At 38.0% G+C, this 18,458-nt stretch overlaps 1 protein-coding gene across 1 annotated transcript in view; it reads right to left on the bottom strand.

The window, feature by feature from the left end:
* LOC128642575 (ficolin-1) overlaps nt 1-18,458 on the bottom strand; it is a 116,418-nt gene that overhangs the window by 58,073 nt on the left and 39,887 nt on the right. Inside the window, exons 2-3 of the mRNA XM_053695340.1 lie at nt 18,060-18,173; nt 17,429-17,482 (exon numbers count right to left, since the gene is read on the bottom strand). Coding sequence (XP_053551315.1) covers nt 17,429-17,482; nt 18,060-18,173 — 168 coding nt within the window. The remainder of the gene's footprint in view (nt 1-17,428; nt 17,483-18,059; nt 18,174-18,458) is intronic.

Raw genomic sequence — 18,458 nt, 5'->3', positions numbered from 1 at the left:
CAGTGTATAGATACTCATCATCCTTATACTGTGCAGCATACAGTGTATAGATACTCATCATCCATATACTGTGCAGCATACAGAGTATAGATACTCAACATCCTTATACTGTGCAGCATACAGAGTATAGATACTCATCATCCTTATACTGCGCAGTATACAGAGTATAGATACTCATCATCCTTATACTGCGCAGTATACAGAGTATAGATACTCATCATTCTTATACTGGTCTAATTGCTCCAGTTTGGTCCTGCAGAATTTGGTATGTAGATCTGGTTCTGACGTCCAGTTACACTGCTTGGCCACTACCTCTGCATCTAGAAGTCTGTTTTTACATCTGGATTCCAAATCTCTCAGCTTGATGGTATAGAGACTGAACGGATAGTTCTTAGATAGAGAGGGTTTTCTGATTTTGTGATTATGACTCTTATACAGGCTCATAAGCCTGTGATCAGGGAAATTTTATTATAAGGTCTGGAATGCCTTACAGTGTATAGATACTCATCATCCTTATACTGAGCAGTATACAGAGTATAGATACTCATCATCCTTATACTGCGCAGCATACAGTGTATAGATACTCATCCTTATACTGCGCAGCATACAGTGTATAGATACTCATCCTTATACTGCGCAGCATACAGTGTATAGATACTCATCATCCTTATACTGCGCAGCATACAGTGTATAGATACTCATCCTTATACTGCGCAGCATACAGTGTATAGATACTCATCATCCTTATACCACGCAGCATACAGTGTATAGATACTCATCATCCTTATACCACGCAGCATACAGTGTATAGATACTCATCATCCTTATACCACGCAGCATACAGTGTATAGATACTCATCCTTATACTGCGCAGCATACAGTGTATAGATACTCATCATCCTTATACTGCGCAGTATACAGAGTATAGATACTCATCATCCTTATACTGAGCAGTATACAGAGTATAGATACTCATCATCCTTATACTGCGCAGCATACAGTGTAAAGATACTCATCATCCTTATACTACGCAGCATACAGTGTATAGATACTCATCATCCTTATACTGCGCAGTATACAGTGTATAGATACTCATCATCCTTATACTGAGCAGCATACAGTGCATAGATACTCATCATCCTTATACTGCGCAGCATACAGTGGAATGCCTTACAGTGTATAGATACTCATCATCCTTATACTGCGCAGCATACAGTGTATAGATACTCATCATCCTTATACTGCGCAGCATACAGTGGAATGCCTTACAGTGTATAGATACTCATCATCCTTATACCACGCAGCATACAGTGTATAGATACTCATCCTTATACTGCGCAGCATACAGTGTATAGATACTCATCATCCTTATACTGCGCAGCATACAGTGTATAGATACTCATCATCCTTATAACACGCAGCATACAGTGTATAGATACTCATCCTTATACTGCGCAGCATACAGTGTATAGATACTCATCATCCTTATACTGAGCAGTATACAGAGTATAGATACTCATCATCCTTATACTGAGCAGTATACAGTGTATAGATACTCATCATCCTTATACTGTGCAGCATACAGTGTATAGATACTCATCATCCTTATACTGCGCAGTATACAGTGTATAGATACTCATCATCCTTATACTGTGCAGCATACAGTGCATAGATACTCATCATCCTTATACTGCGCAGCATACAGTGTAAAGATACTCATCATCCTTATACTACGCAGCATACAGTTTATAGATACTCATCCTTATACTGTGCAGCATACAATGTATAGATACTCATCATCCTTATACTGTGCAGCATACAGTGTATAGATACTCATCATCCTTATACTGTGCAGCATACAGTGTATAGATACTCATCATCCTTATACTGTGCAGCATACAGTGTATAGATACTCATCATCCTTATACTGTGCAGCATACAGTGTATAGATACTCATCATCCTTATACTGTGCAGCATACAGTGTATAGATACTCATCATCCTTATACTGCGCAGTATACAGAGTATAGATACTCATCATCCTTATACTGAGCAGTATACAGAGTATAGATACTCATCATTCTTATACTGGTCGAATTGCTGCAGTTTGGTCCTGCAGAATTTGGTATGTAGATCTGGTTCTGACGTCCAGTTACACTGCTTGGCCACTACCTCTGCATCTAGAAGTCTGTTTTTACATCTGGATTCCAAATCTCTCAGCTTGATGGTATAGAGACTGAACGGATAGTTCTTAGATAGAGAGGGTTTTCTGATTTTGTGATAATGACTCTTATACAGGCTCATAAGCCTGTGATCAGGGAAATTTTATTATAAGGTCTGGAATGCCTTACAGTGTATAGATACTCATCATCCTTATACTGAGCAGTATACAGAGTATAGATACTCATCATCCTTATACTGCGCAGCATACAGAGTATAGATACTCATCATCCTTATACTGTGCAGCATACAGTGTATAGATACTCATCATCCTTATACTGCGCAGTATACAGTGTATAGATACTCATCATCCTTATACTGCGCAGTATACAGAGTATAGATACTCATCATCCTTATACTGAGCAGTATACAGAGTATAGATACTCATCATCCTTATACTGTGCAGCATACAGTGTATAGATACTCATCATGCTTATACTGTGCAGCATACAGTGTATAGATACTCATCATGCTTATACTGCGCAGCATACAGTGTATAGATACTCATCATCCTTATACTGTGCAGCATACAGTGTATAGATACTCATCATCCTTATACTGTGCAGCATACAGTGTATAGATACTCATCATCCATATACTGTGCAGCATACAGAGTATAGATACTCAACATCCTTATACTGTGCAGCATACAGTGTATAGATACTCATCATCCTTATACTGCGCAGTATACAGAGTATAGATACTCATCATCCTTATACTGGTCTAATTGCTCCAGTTTGGTCCTGCAGAATTTGGTATGTAGATCTGGTTCTGACGTCCAGTTACACTGCTTGGCCACTACCTCTGCATCTAGAAGTCTGTTTTTACATCTGGATTCCAAATCTCTCAGCTTGATGGTATAGAGACTGAACGGATAGTTCTTAGATAGAGAGGGTTTTCTGATTTTGTGATTATGACTCTTATACAGGCTCATAAGCCTGTGATCAGGGAAATTGTATTATAAGGTCTGGAATGCCTTACAGTGTATAGATACTCATCATCCTTATACTGAGCAGTATACAGAGTATAGATACTCATCATCCTTATACTGCGCAGCATACAGAGTATAGATACTCATCATCCTTATACTGCGCAGCATACAGTGTATAGATACTCATCCTTATACTGCGCAGCATACAGTGTATAGATACTCATCCTTATACTGCGCAGCATACAGTGTATAGATACTCATCATCCTTATACTGCGCAGCATACAGTGTATAGATACTCATCCTTATACTGCGCAGCATACAGTGTATAGATACTCATCATCCTTATACCACGCAGCATACAGTGTATAGATACTCATCATCCTTATACCACGCAGCATACAGTGTATAGATACTCATCATCCTTATACCACGCAGCATACAGTGTATAGATACTCATCCTTATACTGCGCAGCATACAGTGTATAGATACTCATCATCCTTATACTGCGCAGTATACAGAGTATAGATACTCATCATCCTTATACTGAGCAGTATACAGAGTATAGATACTCATCATCCTTATACTGCGCAGCATACAGTGTAAAGATACTCATCATCCTTATACTACGCAGCATACAGTGTATAGATACTCATCATCCTTATACTGCGCAGTATACAGTGTATAGATACTCATCATCCTTATACTGAGCAGCATACAGTGCATAGATACTCATCATCCTTATACTGCGCAGCATACAGTGGAATGCCTTACAGTGTATAGATACTCATCATCCTTATACTGCGCAGCATACAGTGTATAGATACTCATCATCCTTATACTGCGCAGCATACAGTGGAATGCCTTACAGTGTATAGATACTCATCATCCTTATACCACGCAGCATACAGTGTATAGATACTCATCCTTATACTGCGCAGCATACAGTGTATAGATACTCATCATCCTTATACTGCGCAGCATACAGTGTATAGATACTCATCATCCTTATACCACGCAGCATACAGTGTATAGATACTCATCCTTATACTGCGCAGCATACAGTGTATAGATACTCATCATCCTTATACTGCGCAGTATACAGAGTATAGATACTCATCATCCTTATACTGAGCAGTATACAGAGTATAGATACTCATCATCCTTATACTGCGCAGCATACAGTGTAAAGATACTCATCATCCTTATACTACGCAGCATACAGTGTATAGATACTCATCATCCTTATACTACGCAGCATACAGTGTATAGATACTCATCATCCTTATACTGCGCAGTATACAGTGTATAGATACTCATCATCCTTATACTGTGCAGCATACAGTGCATAGATACTCATCATCCTTATACTGCGCAGCATACAGTGTAAAGATACTCATCATCCTTATACTACGCAGCATACAGTTTATAGATACTCATCCTTATACTGTGCAGCATACAATGTATAGATACTCATCATCCTTATACTGTGCAGCATACAGTGTATAGATACTCATCATCCTTATACTGTGCAGCATACAGTGTATAGATACTCATCATCCTTATACTGTGCAGCATACAGAGTATAGATACTCATCATCCTTATACTGTGCAGCATACAGTGTATAGATACTCATCATCCTTATACTGTGCAGCATACAGTGTATAGATACTCATCATCCTTATACTGTGCAGCATACAGTGTATAGATACTCATCATCCTTATACTGTGCAGCATACAGTGTATAGATACTCATCATCCTTATACTGAGCAGTATACAGAGTATAGATACTCATCATCCTTATACTGGTCTAATTGCTCCAGTTTGGTCCTGCAGAATTTGGTATGTAGATCTGGTTCTGACGTCCAGTTACACTGCTTGGTCACTACCTCTGCATCTAGAAGTCTGTTTTTACATCTGGATTCCAAATCTCTCAGCTTGATGGTATAGTGACTGAACGGATAGTTCTTAGATAGAGAGGGTTTTCTGATTTTGTGATAATGACTCTTATACAGGCTCATAAGCCTGTGATCAGGGAAATTGTATTATAAGGTCTGGAATGCCTTTTTTCTTGGTGTACGAATCATGGTTTTTCTTGGCATTCTTTTAGAATTCCACAAATTTTTTGCTGTTTTTACAGGATGGTTTGGATAAGGGTTTATTCCTAGTTCTTTGAAAGGTCAGATTGCTGCCCTTTTGTTCCATAAGAATATTGCTAAGCTACTTAACATTCATGGTTTTGTTAAAGCCTTGTCTAGAATTAAACTTGTCGTTAACAAATTTCTCCTCCTTAGAACCTTAAAGGGACAGTCTACACCAGAATTGTTATTGTTTTAAAAGATAGATAATCCTTTGTTTACCCATTCCCTAGTTTTGCATAACCAACACAGTTATATTTATATATTTTTTACCTCTGTGATTATCTTGTATCTAAGCCTCTGCAGACTGCCCCTTTATTTGTTCTTTTGACAGACTTGCAGTTTAGCCAATCAGTGATGGCTCCCAGGTAACTTCACGTGCACGAGCACAGTGTTATCTATATGAAAAACATGAACTAACACCCTCTAGTGGTGAAAAACCCTTAAGAGGCGGCCTTCAAGGTCTAAGAAATTAGCATATGAACCTCCTAAGTTAAGCTTTCAACTAAGAATACCAAGAGAACAAAGAAAAATTGGTGATAAAAGTAAATTGGAAAATTGTTTAAAATTACATGCTCTATCTGAATCATGAAAGTTTTTTTTGGACTAGACTGTCCCTTTAAAGGAACACTGTACTTTTGATGTATCTTTGCCCTAATGTTTTTTAGATGATCCAGTTATATAGCCCATCTGAGTGTTTTTGTAACAATGTATAGTTTTACTTATTTTTTTATAACATTGTGCTGTTTTTTAGACTCCTAACAAAGCCTCAAAGTATCAGATGTAGAATCAAGTCTACAGATTCCTGCTTGCTTCTGTTTGAGTAAGGGTCTTTTCATATGCAGTTTTAAAAAGGTTTCATACTGGATTTTTAGATCACTACCTGTGCATATTCTTCTTTATAGTAGTGTCTATTACATACAGTTAGATGAAAATTAGTGTATACTGCCCCTTTAATTTGGTTTTTGCAGGCTCTTCCTTTTGTACCTATGCATAAGTTGGATATTAAACGTCTTTCTGAAAGTTTTGTTTCTTTAACAATTTTATCTGTTAGAAGAGTTTCTAGAGTTATCTACTCTTTCTTGTGATCCAACGTATTTTATTTTTCATCAGGACATTAGTTGGGAAATTGTCCCTTTTTTATGTCTTAATCCTAAGAATTTTTCAGAGAGATCTCTTCATTATTTAGATAATGTTACATTTTTGAAGTGTTATGTTGATTTTTCTAAGGATTCCAGCCAAACTTTTAGCCTCCACCTGGACAGACTCTGCTCATTCTACCAGATCAGTTGCCACTTCTTGGGCTTTTAAGAACGTTACTTCAGTGGAGCAAATTTGCAAGGCAGCTACTTGGTCATTGTTGTATACTTTCTCTAAACTCAACCATTTTTCATGTCTTTGCTTCTTTTGAGGCAGCCTTTAGTAGGAAGACCTTCAGCAGTTGTCTCAGGTTGATTTGTTTTTGCGGGTTGGTTATTTTTAATTGCCTTTTTTATGCTCTGTTTGGGTTTTGGATTCAGTTTCTCAGTGAAAACAAAAGGTTTCTTGGATCTCACCCTTTATGTTATTACTTGTGGACATCTTGGGTATTACAGTTCCCTGGAGTAATGGATTGTGGACTCTCAACTAGACATGTGCAATTTGTTTCGGCCAAATTTTGGCCGATTCAAAGATTCAGATTAATCTGTATTTTCGGAATTGGCACCATAACGAAAATTCCAAAAACGAATAAATCAGTTTCTGAATTTTTGGATCCATTTTTTATTCATATTCGGAATTTTTAATTGTTCTTATCTAAACCGCAGTTCCCAAACATCGCCAACACTAACTAAAACACTAAATAAAGCTATTAACCCCTAAACCGCCATTCCCCGACACTAACTAAACCTATTAACCTTTAAATCGCAGTTCCCAAACATCGCAGACACTAACTAAAACACTAAATAAAGCTATTAACCCCTAAACCGCTATTCCCTGACATTGCCAACAATAACTAAAACTATTAACCTCTAAACTGCAGTTCACAAACATCGCCGACACTAACTAAACTTATTAACTTCAAAACCGCAGTTCCCAAACATCGCCGACACTAACTAAAACACTAAATAAAGCCATTAACCCCTAAACCACTGTTTCCCGACACTAACTAAACCTATTAACCTCTAAACCGCAGTTCCCAAACATCGCTGACACTAACTAAACCTATTAACCTCTAAACCGCAGTTCCCAAACATCTTCAACACTTACTAAAACACTAAGTAAAAAGCCATTAACCCCTAAACCGCCGTTCCGCGACATCTCCGACACTAACTAAAACAGTAAAAAAAGCTATTAACCCCTAAATCGCCGTTTCCCGACACTAACAAAACCTATCAACCTCTAAACCGCAGTTCTCAAAAATAGCCGACACTTACGAAAACACTAAATAAAGCTATTAACCCCTAAACCACCAATACCTGACACTAACTTAACCTATTAACCTCTAAACCGCCACCCCCCACATCGCCCGACACTAAATAAACCTATTAATCCCTAAACCGCCCTCCCACATCGCAGACACTAAATAAACCTATTAACCGCTGCCCCTCCCACATCGCCAACACTAAAGCTATTAACCCCTAAACCGCTGCTCCCCACATCGCCAACACTAATTAAAGTTATTAACCTCTAAACCGCCGCCCCTACACAAAAACTACCTAAATTAAACTATATTAAACCCTAAAACTAACATCCCCTAACTTTAACATAATTAAAATACACCGAAATTAAAGTTACAATAATTAAATACCTATTTAAAAATAAATACAAACTTACCTGTGAAATAAAATAAAACCTATACTAGTCACAATATTACTATTTACTAACTACCTAGTTAAAATAAATACAAACTTACCTATGAAATAAAAATAAAACCTAAGCTTAAACTAAAAAAAAAAAAAACCTAACATTGCAAAAAAATAAAACTACAATTCCAAAAAATAATAAACACTAAAATTACAAAAAATAAAAAACTACCATTACAAAAAATAACAAACAAAATTATCCAAAATAATAAAAATTATTCCTATTCTAATACCCCGTTTAAAAAAAAAAACAAAAAAAAAACCCCACCCCAAAATCTAATCTATAATAAACTACCAATGGCCCTTAAAAGGGCCTTTTGTAGGACATTGCCCTAAAGATATCAGCTCTTTTGCAAAAATAAACAAACACCCCCTAACATTACAAACCCCCACATCCCCAAAATAAAAAAAACCTAATCTACCCATACCTACTGTTCAAATCAGCCAATAGGATTTAAGCAGCTCTCATTCCTAATGGTTGATTAGAATTTTTCAGCCAATAGGAATGCAACGGTACCCAAATATAAAAGGGGTACCTTGCATTGAATCCTCAGTGTGCGGCAGACGATTGCATGAAGAGGATCTCCACGTCGGACCGATGGACCTCCGCCTGTACCTCTGCGCATCCACCGACCGCCCCGCCTCCGCAGGGATAAAGAAGATGGAAGATGCCCGTCCAGTGATGGATGAAGATGCTTCTCTGCTGGCATGAAGATCTTTCGCTGGACTTCAGCAAATTTGAGTACTGATTTTGGGGTTAGTGTTGAATGCCCTTTTAAGGGCAATGCCCCATACAAATGCCCTTTTTGGGGCAATGGTTAGATTAGTTTTTTTTTTTATTTTGTGGGTTTGGGGGGTGGGGGTTTGTAGTGTTAAGGGGTGTTTGTTTTATTTTTTTGCAAAAGAGCTGTTAACTTTAGGGCAATGCCCTACCAAAGGCCCTTTTAAGGGCCATTAGTAATTTATAATAGATTAGGATTTTTATATTTTGGGGTGGGTTTTTATTTTAAAACTGGGTATTAGAATAGGAATCATTTTTATTATTTTAGATAATTTCGTTTGCTATTTTTTAAATGGGATGTTTTTTATTTTTGGGATGTGTTTGTTTTTTTTAGATTAGAGCTTTTTTATTTTTAATGGGCTGAAAAAGAGCTGAATGCCCTTTTAAGGGCAATGCCCATACAAATGCCCTTTTCGGGGCAATGGGTAGATTAGGCTGTTTTTATTTTGTGGGTTTGGGGGGTGGGGGTTTGTAATGTTAGAGGGTGTTTGTTTTATTTTTTTTGGCAAAAGAGCTGTTAACTTTAGGGCAATGCCCTACAAAAGGCTCTTTTAAGGACCATTGGTAGCTTATTATAGATTAGTTTATTTTTTATTTTGAATGGGGTATTAGAATAGGAATAATTTTTATTATTTTGGATAATTTCGTTTGTTATTTTTTGTAATGGTAGTTTTTTTATGTTTTGTAATTTTAGTGTTTATTATTTTTTTTAATTGTAGTTTAATTTTTTTTGTAAGGTTTTGTTATTTTTAGTTTTTAGTAATGTGTTTTTTATTTTAACCCCTTGAGTGCTAACGACGGCTCTGAGCCGTAGTAGAGTTTCCCCCTCTGGTGCTAACGACGGCTTGAGGGAGATATGGGGGCTCCCACCCGCTCCTACCCCGGCGATCGGGCCTGCATAGTGACAGGCATCGCCGGGGCTTCACGTTATGCGCAGTAACGTCACGCGCAATGACGTGATGACGTCACCGCGCAACTTTATTTAAAATTACCAATGTTAAGTATAGGAGCAGGGGGCATGCTGCTTAGAAGCCTGTATCTCAGGCATCTAAGCAGCTACAGACCCCCAAGACCCACCGTTGGAAAGGTAATTGCATAACCTTTCCAACAGTGTAAGTCTTGGTGATCTGCAAAAAAGGGTTAAGCTTAGGTTTTATTTTTATTTTATTTTTATTTCACAGGCAAGTTTGTATTTATTTTTAAATAGGTAGTTAATAATTGTAACTTTACTTTAGTTTTTTTTTTTTAATTATGTTAAAGTTAGGGGGTGTTAGGTTTAGGGGTTAATATTAGGTTTAGGGATTAATATTGTTTAATTTAGGTAGTTGAGATGTGGGGGTGCAGTGGTTTAGAGGTTAATAGGTTTAGTTAGTGTCGGCGATGTGGGGATGGCAGTTTAGGTGTTAATAGGTTTAGTGTAAGGATTCCATTCCTGGTTTTCCTTGCTACAGCAGCTCACCTACACACACCTGTATTTAAGTCATGTCTCCGCCCTAAACAAGTGCTTAGTTATTGTGTTCAGTACAGCTAAGCTGTTTGCTCTATTCTTAAAAGAGTACCTTTTGCATATATAATATACTAACAGATTATAACCAAACATTTGGATTACAAATATAACTTCTATCTGGGTTATTACGGGTCTGCTCCTTCGTATACAGCCTGGGTTGCTATATTTCTACAAACTTGCCTATTTGTTCGCTTGATATCCATTCACTTTCACTGCTTGCTAACTGCAGTACTTCTGCCATTTAATCTGAGGATATCGACTCTGCAAGTTACTTTCAACCTGGAAACTACCGGAACTTCCACCGCAACTACTAAGTGAGTTAATTTCCATTTTACTCTCATGCTATACAGTTTTGCTTATTTAGCTGCATACCTTCAACTAATTTTAAATCCGGAGATAATTACTTGAAATACCAGCTCCGTTACAACTCTACGCTGTTAGTGTGACGTCACCGAAAGGGAATCCCCCTGCTACCAGTCACGCCTCTACCTGCGGTCTCAAGTTACACTGCTCCACTTTCAAGTTACACTGTAGCCTGTCAGCAGCTGCTTCTCACAAGACGTTACAGACAAACACAGGATTATTCAGTGAGAGTTGATATCATTTGTTTGCCTTTTACAGTGGGACTTAAAGGAATAATATCTTCTAGTGAATAGTACTTTATTCCTGCTTTTGACCAACGAGTCATTTTTGATAAAACTTCACTCTGAAAAACCACAGCCTATGCTAATACAATAGTCTGTTGATTAGAGTGATACATATAAAAGTAACAGATTCGGCAGTTGCGATCCTGCTTAAGAAAAACATAAGAGAATCTTACAGAATAACTAAGCCAAATTATGGATCCAGCCGAACTCCCTCAAATTGTGTACAACTTGTCCCAAAGAGTAGACCAACTCAGTCAGGGACTAAGAGACTTACAACTGGAGAATGAGACACTTAGAAAAGTTATAAAAGACAGTATCACTTCAAAACAAACATCTTTAGAGTCATCTCCTGAGCCTTTCGTGGCTCCACCTGATTTCTTCCATGGAGACAGAAACCAATATCGTCATTTTAAGAATGCCTGCCTCCTTAACTTCAGTCTTAAACCTAAAACCTATCCTAATGATAGGGTAAAAGTTCTTACTATGATTAGTTACCTAAGGGGAGAACCACGAATATGGGCTGACACTCTTTTTGAGAGTAACAATCCGGTTCTGTCATCTTTCTCATCTTTTCTTGACGTTATGGATGAACTTTATAACGATACCAACCTGCAGTTGACTGCTGAGAGTAAAATGAGGAAATTAAAACAAGGATCTAGACCCGTGGAACAATACATAACAGAGTTCAAACAATATGCAATCGACTCTCAATGGAATGCCATAGCCCTCAGAAATCAATACCGGCTTGGTCTCTCTGACACTGTCAAGGACGAATTAGCAAGAACCGAGTTACCAGACTCCCTTGAAGCTCTTATGAGACTAAGTAGCCAAATCGACAGAAGATTGAGAGAGAGAAGATCAGAAAGGCCATACTGTGATCAGGGGTACAAAAAAGTCTCCACTCCTAGTACACCTATTCGCAGACCTAACAGTCCTAGTTCTGGCGGAGCTGAAGCCATGGACATTAACATCTTCAGGGGTCCCATTTCTCCAGAGGAACGGATAAGAAGGAAGACCAGGGGCCTGTGCATGTACTGTGGTGCTGCTTCCCATACTCTCAAGGATTGCCCTGTTATACCTCAGAAAAAGAACAGTAAGTGCCACACTGACTTTATCTCTCAGATAATACGTAACAAACCACTTCACTGTTCTCTACTTTTGTCATTACAGTGGGCAAGTAAGCAGATGAACATCCCAGCTATCGTGGACACTGGAGCTCAGGGGAACTACATCGACAGCTCTATAGTATCTGAAAATAAAATACCTCTGATAAAAAAATTGTCTCCAATTTCACTTCGAGTTGTTGATGGCTCTGAGATTGCCTCTGGACCTATTACACACCACACTATCCCACTCTCAGTAACTACCCTGATAAATCATCATGAACATCTCTCTTTTGATGTGATTAGTTCCCCTCTATTTCCAATAGTTCTGGGTTTATCTTGGCTGCAACTACATGAACCCCAGATCTCTTGGAAATCTCTCCAAATACAGTTGAATTCAAAGTATTGCCAACAAACATGTGTTAGACAGTCTTTACTTTCTATAAACCCTACTACTGAGTCTGTTATTCCCAGTGAATATACTCACTTCTCGGAGGTCTTTAGTAAAAAAGAGGCTGAAACACTTCCCCCTCACCGACCTTATGACTGTCCTATAGAATTAAAACCTGGAACATCCCCACCTATTGGCCATTTATATCCACTATGTCAATCTGAGTTAGACTACCTTAAAACTTACTTGGATGAGAACTTGAAGAAAGGTTTTATTCGACCATCTGTCTCTCCTGCAGGTGCTGGGATGTTTTTTGTCCGTAACAAGGATCAGTCCTTACGTCCTATCATCGATTTCAGACAACTAAACAAGATCACCATTAAAAACCGATATCCACTCCCACTCATTCTAGAGCTCATTGAGAGATTACGTCATGCTACTATATACACTAAACTGGATCTAAGGGGAGCTTATAATTTAGTACGCATCAGAGAGGGTGATGAATGGCTCACTGCCTTCAGAACCAGATATGGGTTGTACGAATACTTGGTTATGCCTTTCGGCCTCACTAATGCACCTGCTACTTTCCAGTTTTTTGTAAATGATATCTTCCATGATCTACTCGATATCTGTGTCATAGTTTATCTAGATGACATTTTAATTTATTCCTCTAATACAACTGACCATATAAAACATGTTAGTTGGGTTCTGTCACGACTTCAGGTCCACCGTCTTTACGCCAAATTGGAAAAATGTATTTTTCACACTAGAACTATAGATTTCCTAGGTTATTCCATCAGCCCCGAGGGTATTCAGATGCAAGAGGGCAAAGTTGATGCAGTGAAAAATTGGCCTACTCCTCTCACTAGAAAGGACCTTCAAAAATTCCTAGGATTCAGTAATTATTATAGGAAATTCATTTGCAACTTTTCTAGAATTTCCAAGCCACTTACTACCCTTACCAGTCCTAATTCTACCTTCTGTTGGACAAAAGAAGCTGATGTTGCTTTCAGTTTTCTAAAACAAGCTTTTTCATCCGCTCCTATTCTAAAGTACCCTGATCCAGACCTTCAGTACGTTTTAGAAGTTGATTCTTCTGACTATGCACTTGGTGCAGTCCTCTCACAACGCAAAACGATTAAGGACCCTCTATTCCCTATTGGGTTTTATTCCAAGATTATGTCTACAGCAGAGATGAATTACTCCATAGGAGATAAAGAATTATTGGCTATAAAAAGAGCACTGGAATTTTGGAGACACCTTTTGGAAAGTACCTCCAGTCCTATTATTATTTATACTGACCACAGAAATCTTGAATTCCTACAAAACAACAAAACGTTATCTGCCAGACAGGTGAGATGGAGTCTTTTTTTTAGTCGTTTTGATTTTCAAATCATGTACAGACCAGGATCAAAAAACGGAAAAGCTGATGCCCTGTCTCGTAGAGACCAAAGACCCATTCAACAAGTGGCACCTAGCTGTATTTTGCCACCGTCAAGATTCCTCGCTTTACTTCCAATCCCAGTTCAAGACTATGAAGCTGCCTTCTCTTCTGACAAACATACACCATTGAACTCTTTGGTTAAGAAAGATGGATTTTATTACCATGGCTCTAATTTATATATTCCAGAAAAACTTAGAGTACAGATCATTAAGGAACACCATGACCCTCCATTATTAGGTCATGCAGGAATCAGACGCACCAAAGAGCTCATAAACAGAACGTATTGGTGGCCATCTATGGAAAGAACTATCAAAGAATACCTTCAACAATGTAACAGTTGTATAGTATCCAAACCTGAGAGACAACCTCCATACGGTCATCTTTTGCCTTTGGAAATCCCCTCTTCACCTTGGGCTCATTTAGGTATGGATTTCATAGTAGACTTACCACCAAGTTCTGGACTCACAACCATTCTTGTAGTAACAGATCACTTCACTAAAATGGCTCATTTTATTCCTTACCACAAGTTGCCTACTTCTGCAGAAACTGCCCATTTGTTCTTAAACCACGTAGTACGATATCATGGCTTACCAACTGTTATAACTACTGACAGAGGTACTCAGTTCACTTCAAAGTTCTGGAAAGCACTCACTAAGTCTCTCCAAATAGAACAACGTTTGAGTTCAGCCTTTCACCCTCAGACGAACGGACAAACTGAAAGGCTAAATCAATGGCTCGAACAATATCTACGTTGTTACTGTTCTTACCATCAAAATAAATGGACATTCTTTCTTGCTATGGCTGAGTTTTCATACAATAACACTATCAATAGTACCACCAAATACTCTCCTTTTTTTGCATCTTTCGGATTTAACCCTAGATTTAGTATTCAACATTCCTCCTCAGAGGATACACCTTCTGTTGATGAATTAATACAACGGTTAGCCGAAAACTTCCAACATATACGCACCAATATACAGCTAGCACAAGCTTCCCAGAAAAAATACTATGATCTAAGACGAAGACCCGCTCCAAAGTATGTTATAGGAGATTTCGTATGGTTATCTACAAAGAACATCAAATTACACCTTCCAAAGAAAAAATTGGCCAGTTTATTCATCGGACCGTTCAAAATTACATGTATCATAAATAAGAATGCTGTTACTTTGGACCTGCCTGATTCATTAGGAATTCACCCCACATTCCACGTCTCATTACTCAAACCTTATGTTGGCCAGGTCCCTTTTAAACCCCTTCTTCCTCCTGATCCTGTAAGCCTGGACAGTAATGTCTATGAAGTGCAAGATCTTCTGGATTCAAGATATTCTAATGGAGTACTTCAGTATCTTGTCAGATGGAAGGGTTTTTCTGCAGATGAGGACTCCTGGGAACCTCATAATCACATAAATGCTGCAAGGTTGGTTGCACGTTTCCATAGACGTTTCCCACAGAGACCTAAACATGCAGCCGTGGTCGGCTTCCTTGAAGGGGGGGTACTGTAAGGATTCCATTCCTGGTTTTCCTTGCTACAGCAGCTCACCTACACACACCTGTATTTAAGTCATGTCTCCGCCCTAAACAAGTGCTTAGTTATTGTGTTCAGTACAGCTAAGCTGTTTGCTCTATTCTTAAAAGAGTACCTTTTGCATATATAATATACTAACAGATTATAACCAAACATTTGGATTACAAATATAACTTCTATCTGGGTTATTACGGGTCTGCTCCTTCGTATACAGCCTGGGTTGCTATATTTCTACAAACTTGCCTATTTGTTCGCTTGATATCCATTCACTTTCACTGCTTGCTAACTGCAGTACTTCTGCCATTTAATCTGAGGATATCGACTCTGCAAGTTACTTTCAACCTGGAAACTACCGGAACTTCCACCGCAACTACTAAGTGAGTTAATTTCCATTTTACTCTCATGCTATACAGTTTTGCTTATTTAGCTGCATACCTTCAACTAATTTTAGATCCGGAGATAATTACTTGAAATACCAGCTCCGTTACAACTCTACGCTGTTAGTGTGACGTCACCGAAAGGGAATCCCCCTGCTACCAGTCACGCCTCTACCTGCGGTCTCAAGTTACACTGCTCCGCTTTCAAGTTACACTGTAGCCTGTCAGCAGCTGCTTCTCACAAGACGTTACAGACAAACACAGGATTATTCAGTGAGAGTTGATATCATTTGTTTGCCTTTTACAGTGGGACTTAAAGGAATAATATCTTCTAGTGAATAGTACTTTATTCCTGCTTTTGACCAACGAGTCATTTTTGATAAAACTTCACTCTGAAAAACCACAGCCTATGCTAATACAATAGTCTGTTGATTAGAGTGATACATATAAAAGTAACAGATTCGGCAGTTGCGATCCTGCTTAAGAAAAACATAAGAGAATCTTACATTTAGTTAGTGTTGGCGATGTGAGGGGGCAGCGGTTTAGGGGTTAATATCTTTATTTTGTGTCGGCGATCTCAGGGAATGGCGGTTTAGAGGTTAATAGGTTTAGTTAGTGTTGGCGATGTGTGGGGGCAGCAGTTTAGGGGTTAAAAGGTTTAGTTATTGGTGGCGATGTGGGGGGATGGCAGTTTAGGGGTTGATAGCTTTATTTAGTGTCGGCGATGTGGGGAAACGTAGTTTTTTTAGATAATTTTGTTTCGGGAATCGGCATATTCCTTATGTTAAGTAAAATCATTTTTTTAATCCATTCTTTATTTCGGATCCATTCTTTATTCATATTCATTATTCTATTGTAAACTTCAGAATAGAATAATTAATATGAATAAATAATGGATCCGAAATAACGATTTAACTTAACATAACTAATTTGCCAAAACGAAATGATTTATTTAACTAATGAAAACGAAACTAATTTTTTCGCGTTGCACATGTCTACTCTCAACTGTATGAAAGAAAACATAAGTGAACCTGATAAATTAATTTATTTCATGGTGGTGAGAATCCACAAGACCCCACACTATTTTATCTGGGTTGGTATATTCTTTTGCATGCATCTTTTCCCTGCCCCTATTTTGTTTGTTCTTATTTCTTTTCCTACCTCTTTGTGCGCCTGTATATGTGACAATGAGGTACTGGTGAGATGGGAGGGGTTTAATAGAGCTCTTGGGGTTTGCAAATCTTTGCCTCCCCTAGTGGTAGGGAGGAGTAATTCCCAGGAGCAATGTCTCTGGGACTCATGAAAGAAATTAATTGATACATTATGTTTTTTTTATGCTTGGTCTGTGGTTGAGTATGTTTCAATTTACCATTTATCAGCGGTTAATACTTAAAATTCAATATGCAAACCAAAAAATGTGTTTCCCATCAATCTCTTTGCAAATTATATAAAATACACGAAATGATCCTTGGTGCAATCGAGAACTGGATAGAGGTACTGTGGTGACGTAATAAAACAAACCTTTTTGTCCTGGTGGTCCAGCCTTTCCTGGACTTCCTGAAAGACCTTTCAAACCTACAAAATAAAAATAAATAAATTAATATATATATATATATTCTCTCTCTCCCTATCTATGATGTTGCTACATTTATTCTGACATTTTGTGACTACTGTATTTATAAGCACTTATGATATTTTTCATATTAAAGGACACTAGTGAAAAATTAAACTTTCATGATTCAGATAGTTGTAAAAAAAATCCAATTTACATCCAAATTACTATCAAATTGTGCACAGTTGTTTAATATGCCCACTTCCTTAGGCACCAGCTACTGAGCATGTGCAAAAGTTCACAGTGTATATGAGTTTGTAATTGGCTGATGGCTGTCACAAGATACGGGGCAGCAAATTGAATTCAATTTTGAAAAGAAACTACTGCTCATTTAAAATGCAGGTTAAATGCTATTACATTGTCTTTTTATTATGCATTTATTTATTATGCAATTCTATTGTATTTAATAGCCCTTTAATTTACAATGATACACGTTACCATTTGCTTAGAACTTTACAATAGACAATTTATTTAGTAGTTTATAATGTGAGAATAATACCTTGTGTAATTCTACATGTTTGGTGTATGTGCCAAACTCACCTGCCTGTCCAGTTGATCCAGCTTCTCCTTTTTGGCCAGGAAGTCCCGGAATCCCAGGACAACCTCTGAGAATGGTCAACTTGTCCGATTCTCCAACTCCCACAACCTTTATTTCTGTAAAAAAAAAACAAAAAAAACAGAAGAATAAAATAATTTGGATGAAGCTCAATGAAACCCAAAGTGTGTGGGGCAAAACACATCATTAAAGCATGGTGTCACCTGCTCCTGATGAGAAGAATGGTCCTCACTATTATAGTGTGCAGTGCCCCTGTGCTGCTATACTAACCTCAATGACAACTGCGTGATGAAGACAGAGGAATGATTATCACGGGATGATCCCCATGATTGAACAATAAGGTATTAGTGTGGCATTTAGATATTCATCCCAGCTGGGGGGAT

This window comes from Bombina bombina, chromosome 12 (genome assembly GCF_027579735.1).
Source record: "Bombina bombina isolate aBomBom1 chromosome 12, aBomBom1.pri, whole genome shotgun sequence".
NCBI classification, from domain to species: domain Eukaryota; kingdom Metazoa; phylum Chordata; class Amphibia; order Anura; family Bombinatoridae; genus Bombina; species Bombina bombina.
The sequence above is the reverse complement of the archived record's forward strand: the minus strand, read 5'-3'. Positions and strand labels throughout refer to the sequence as shown.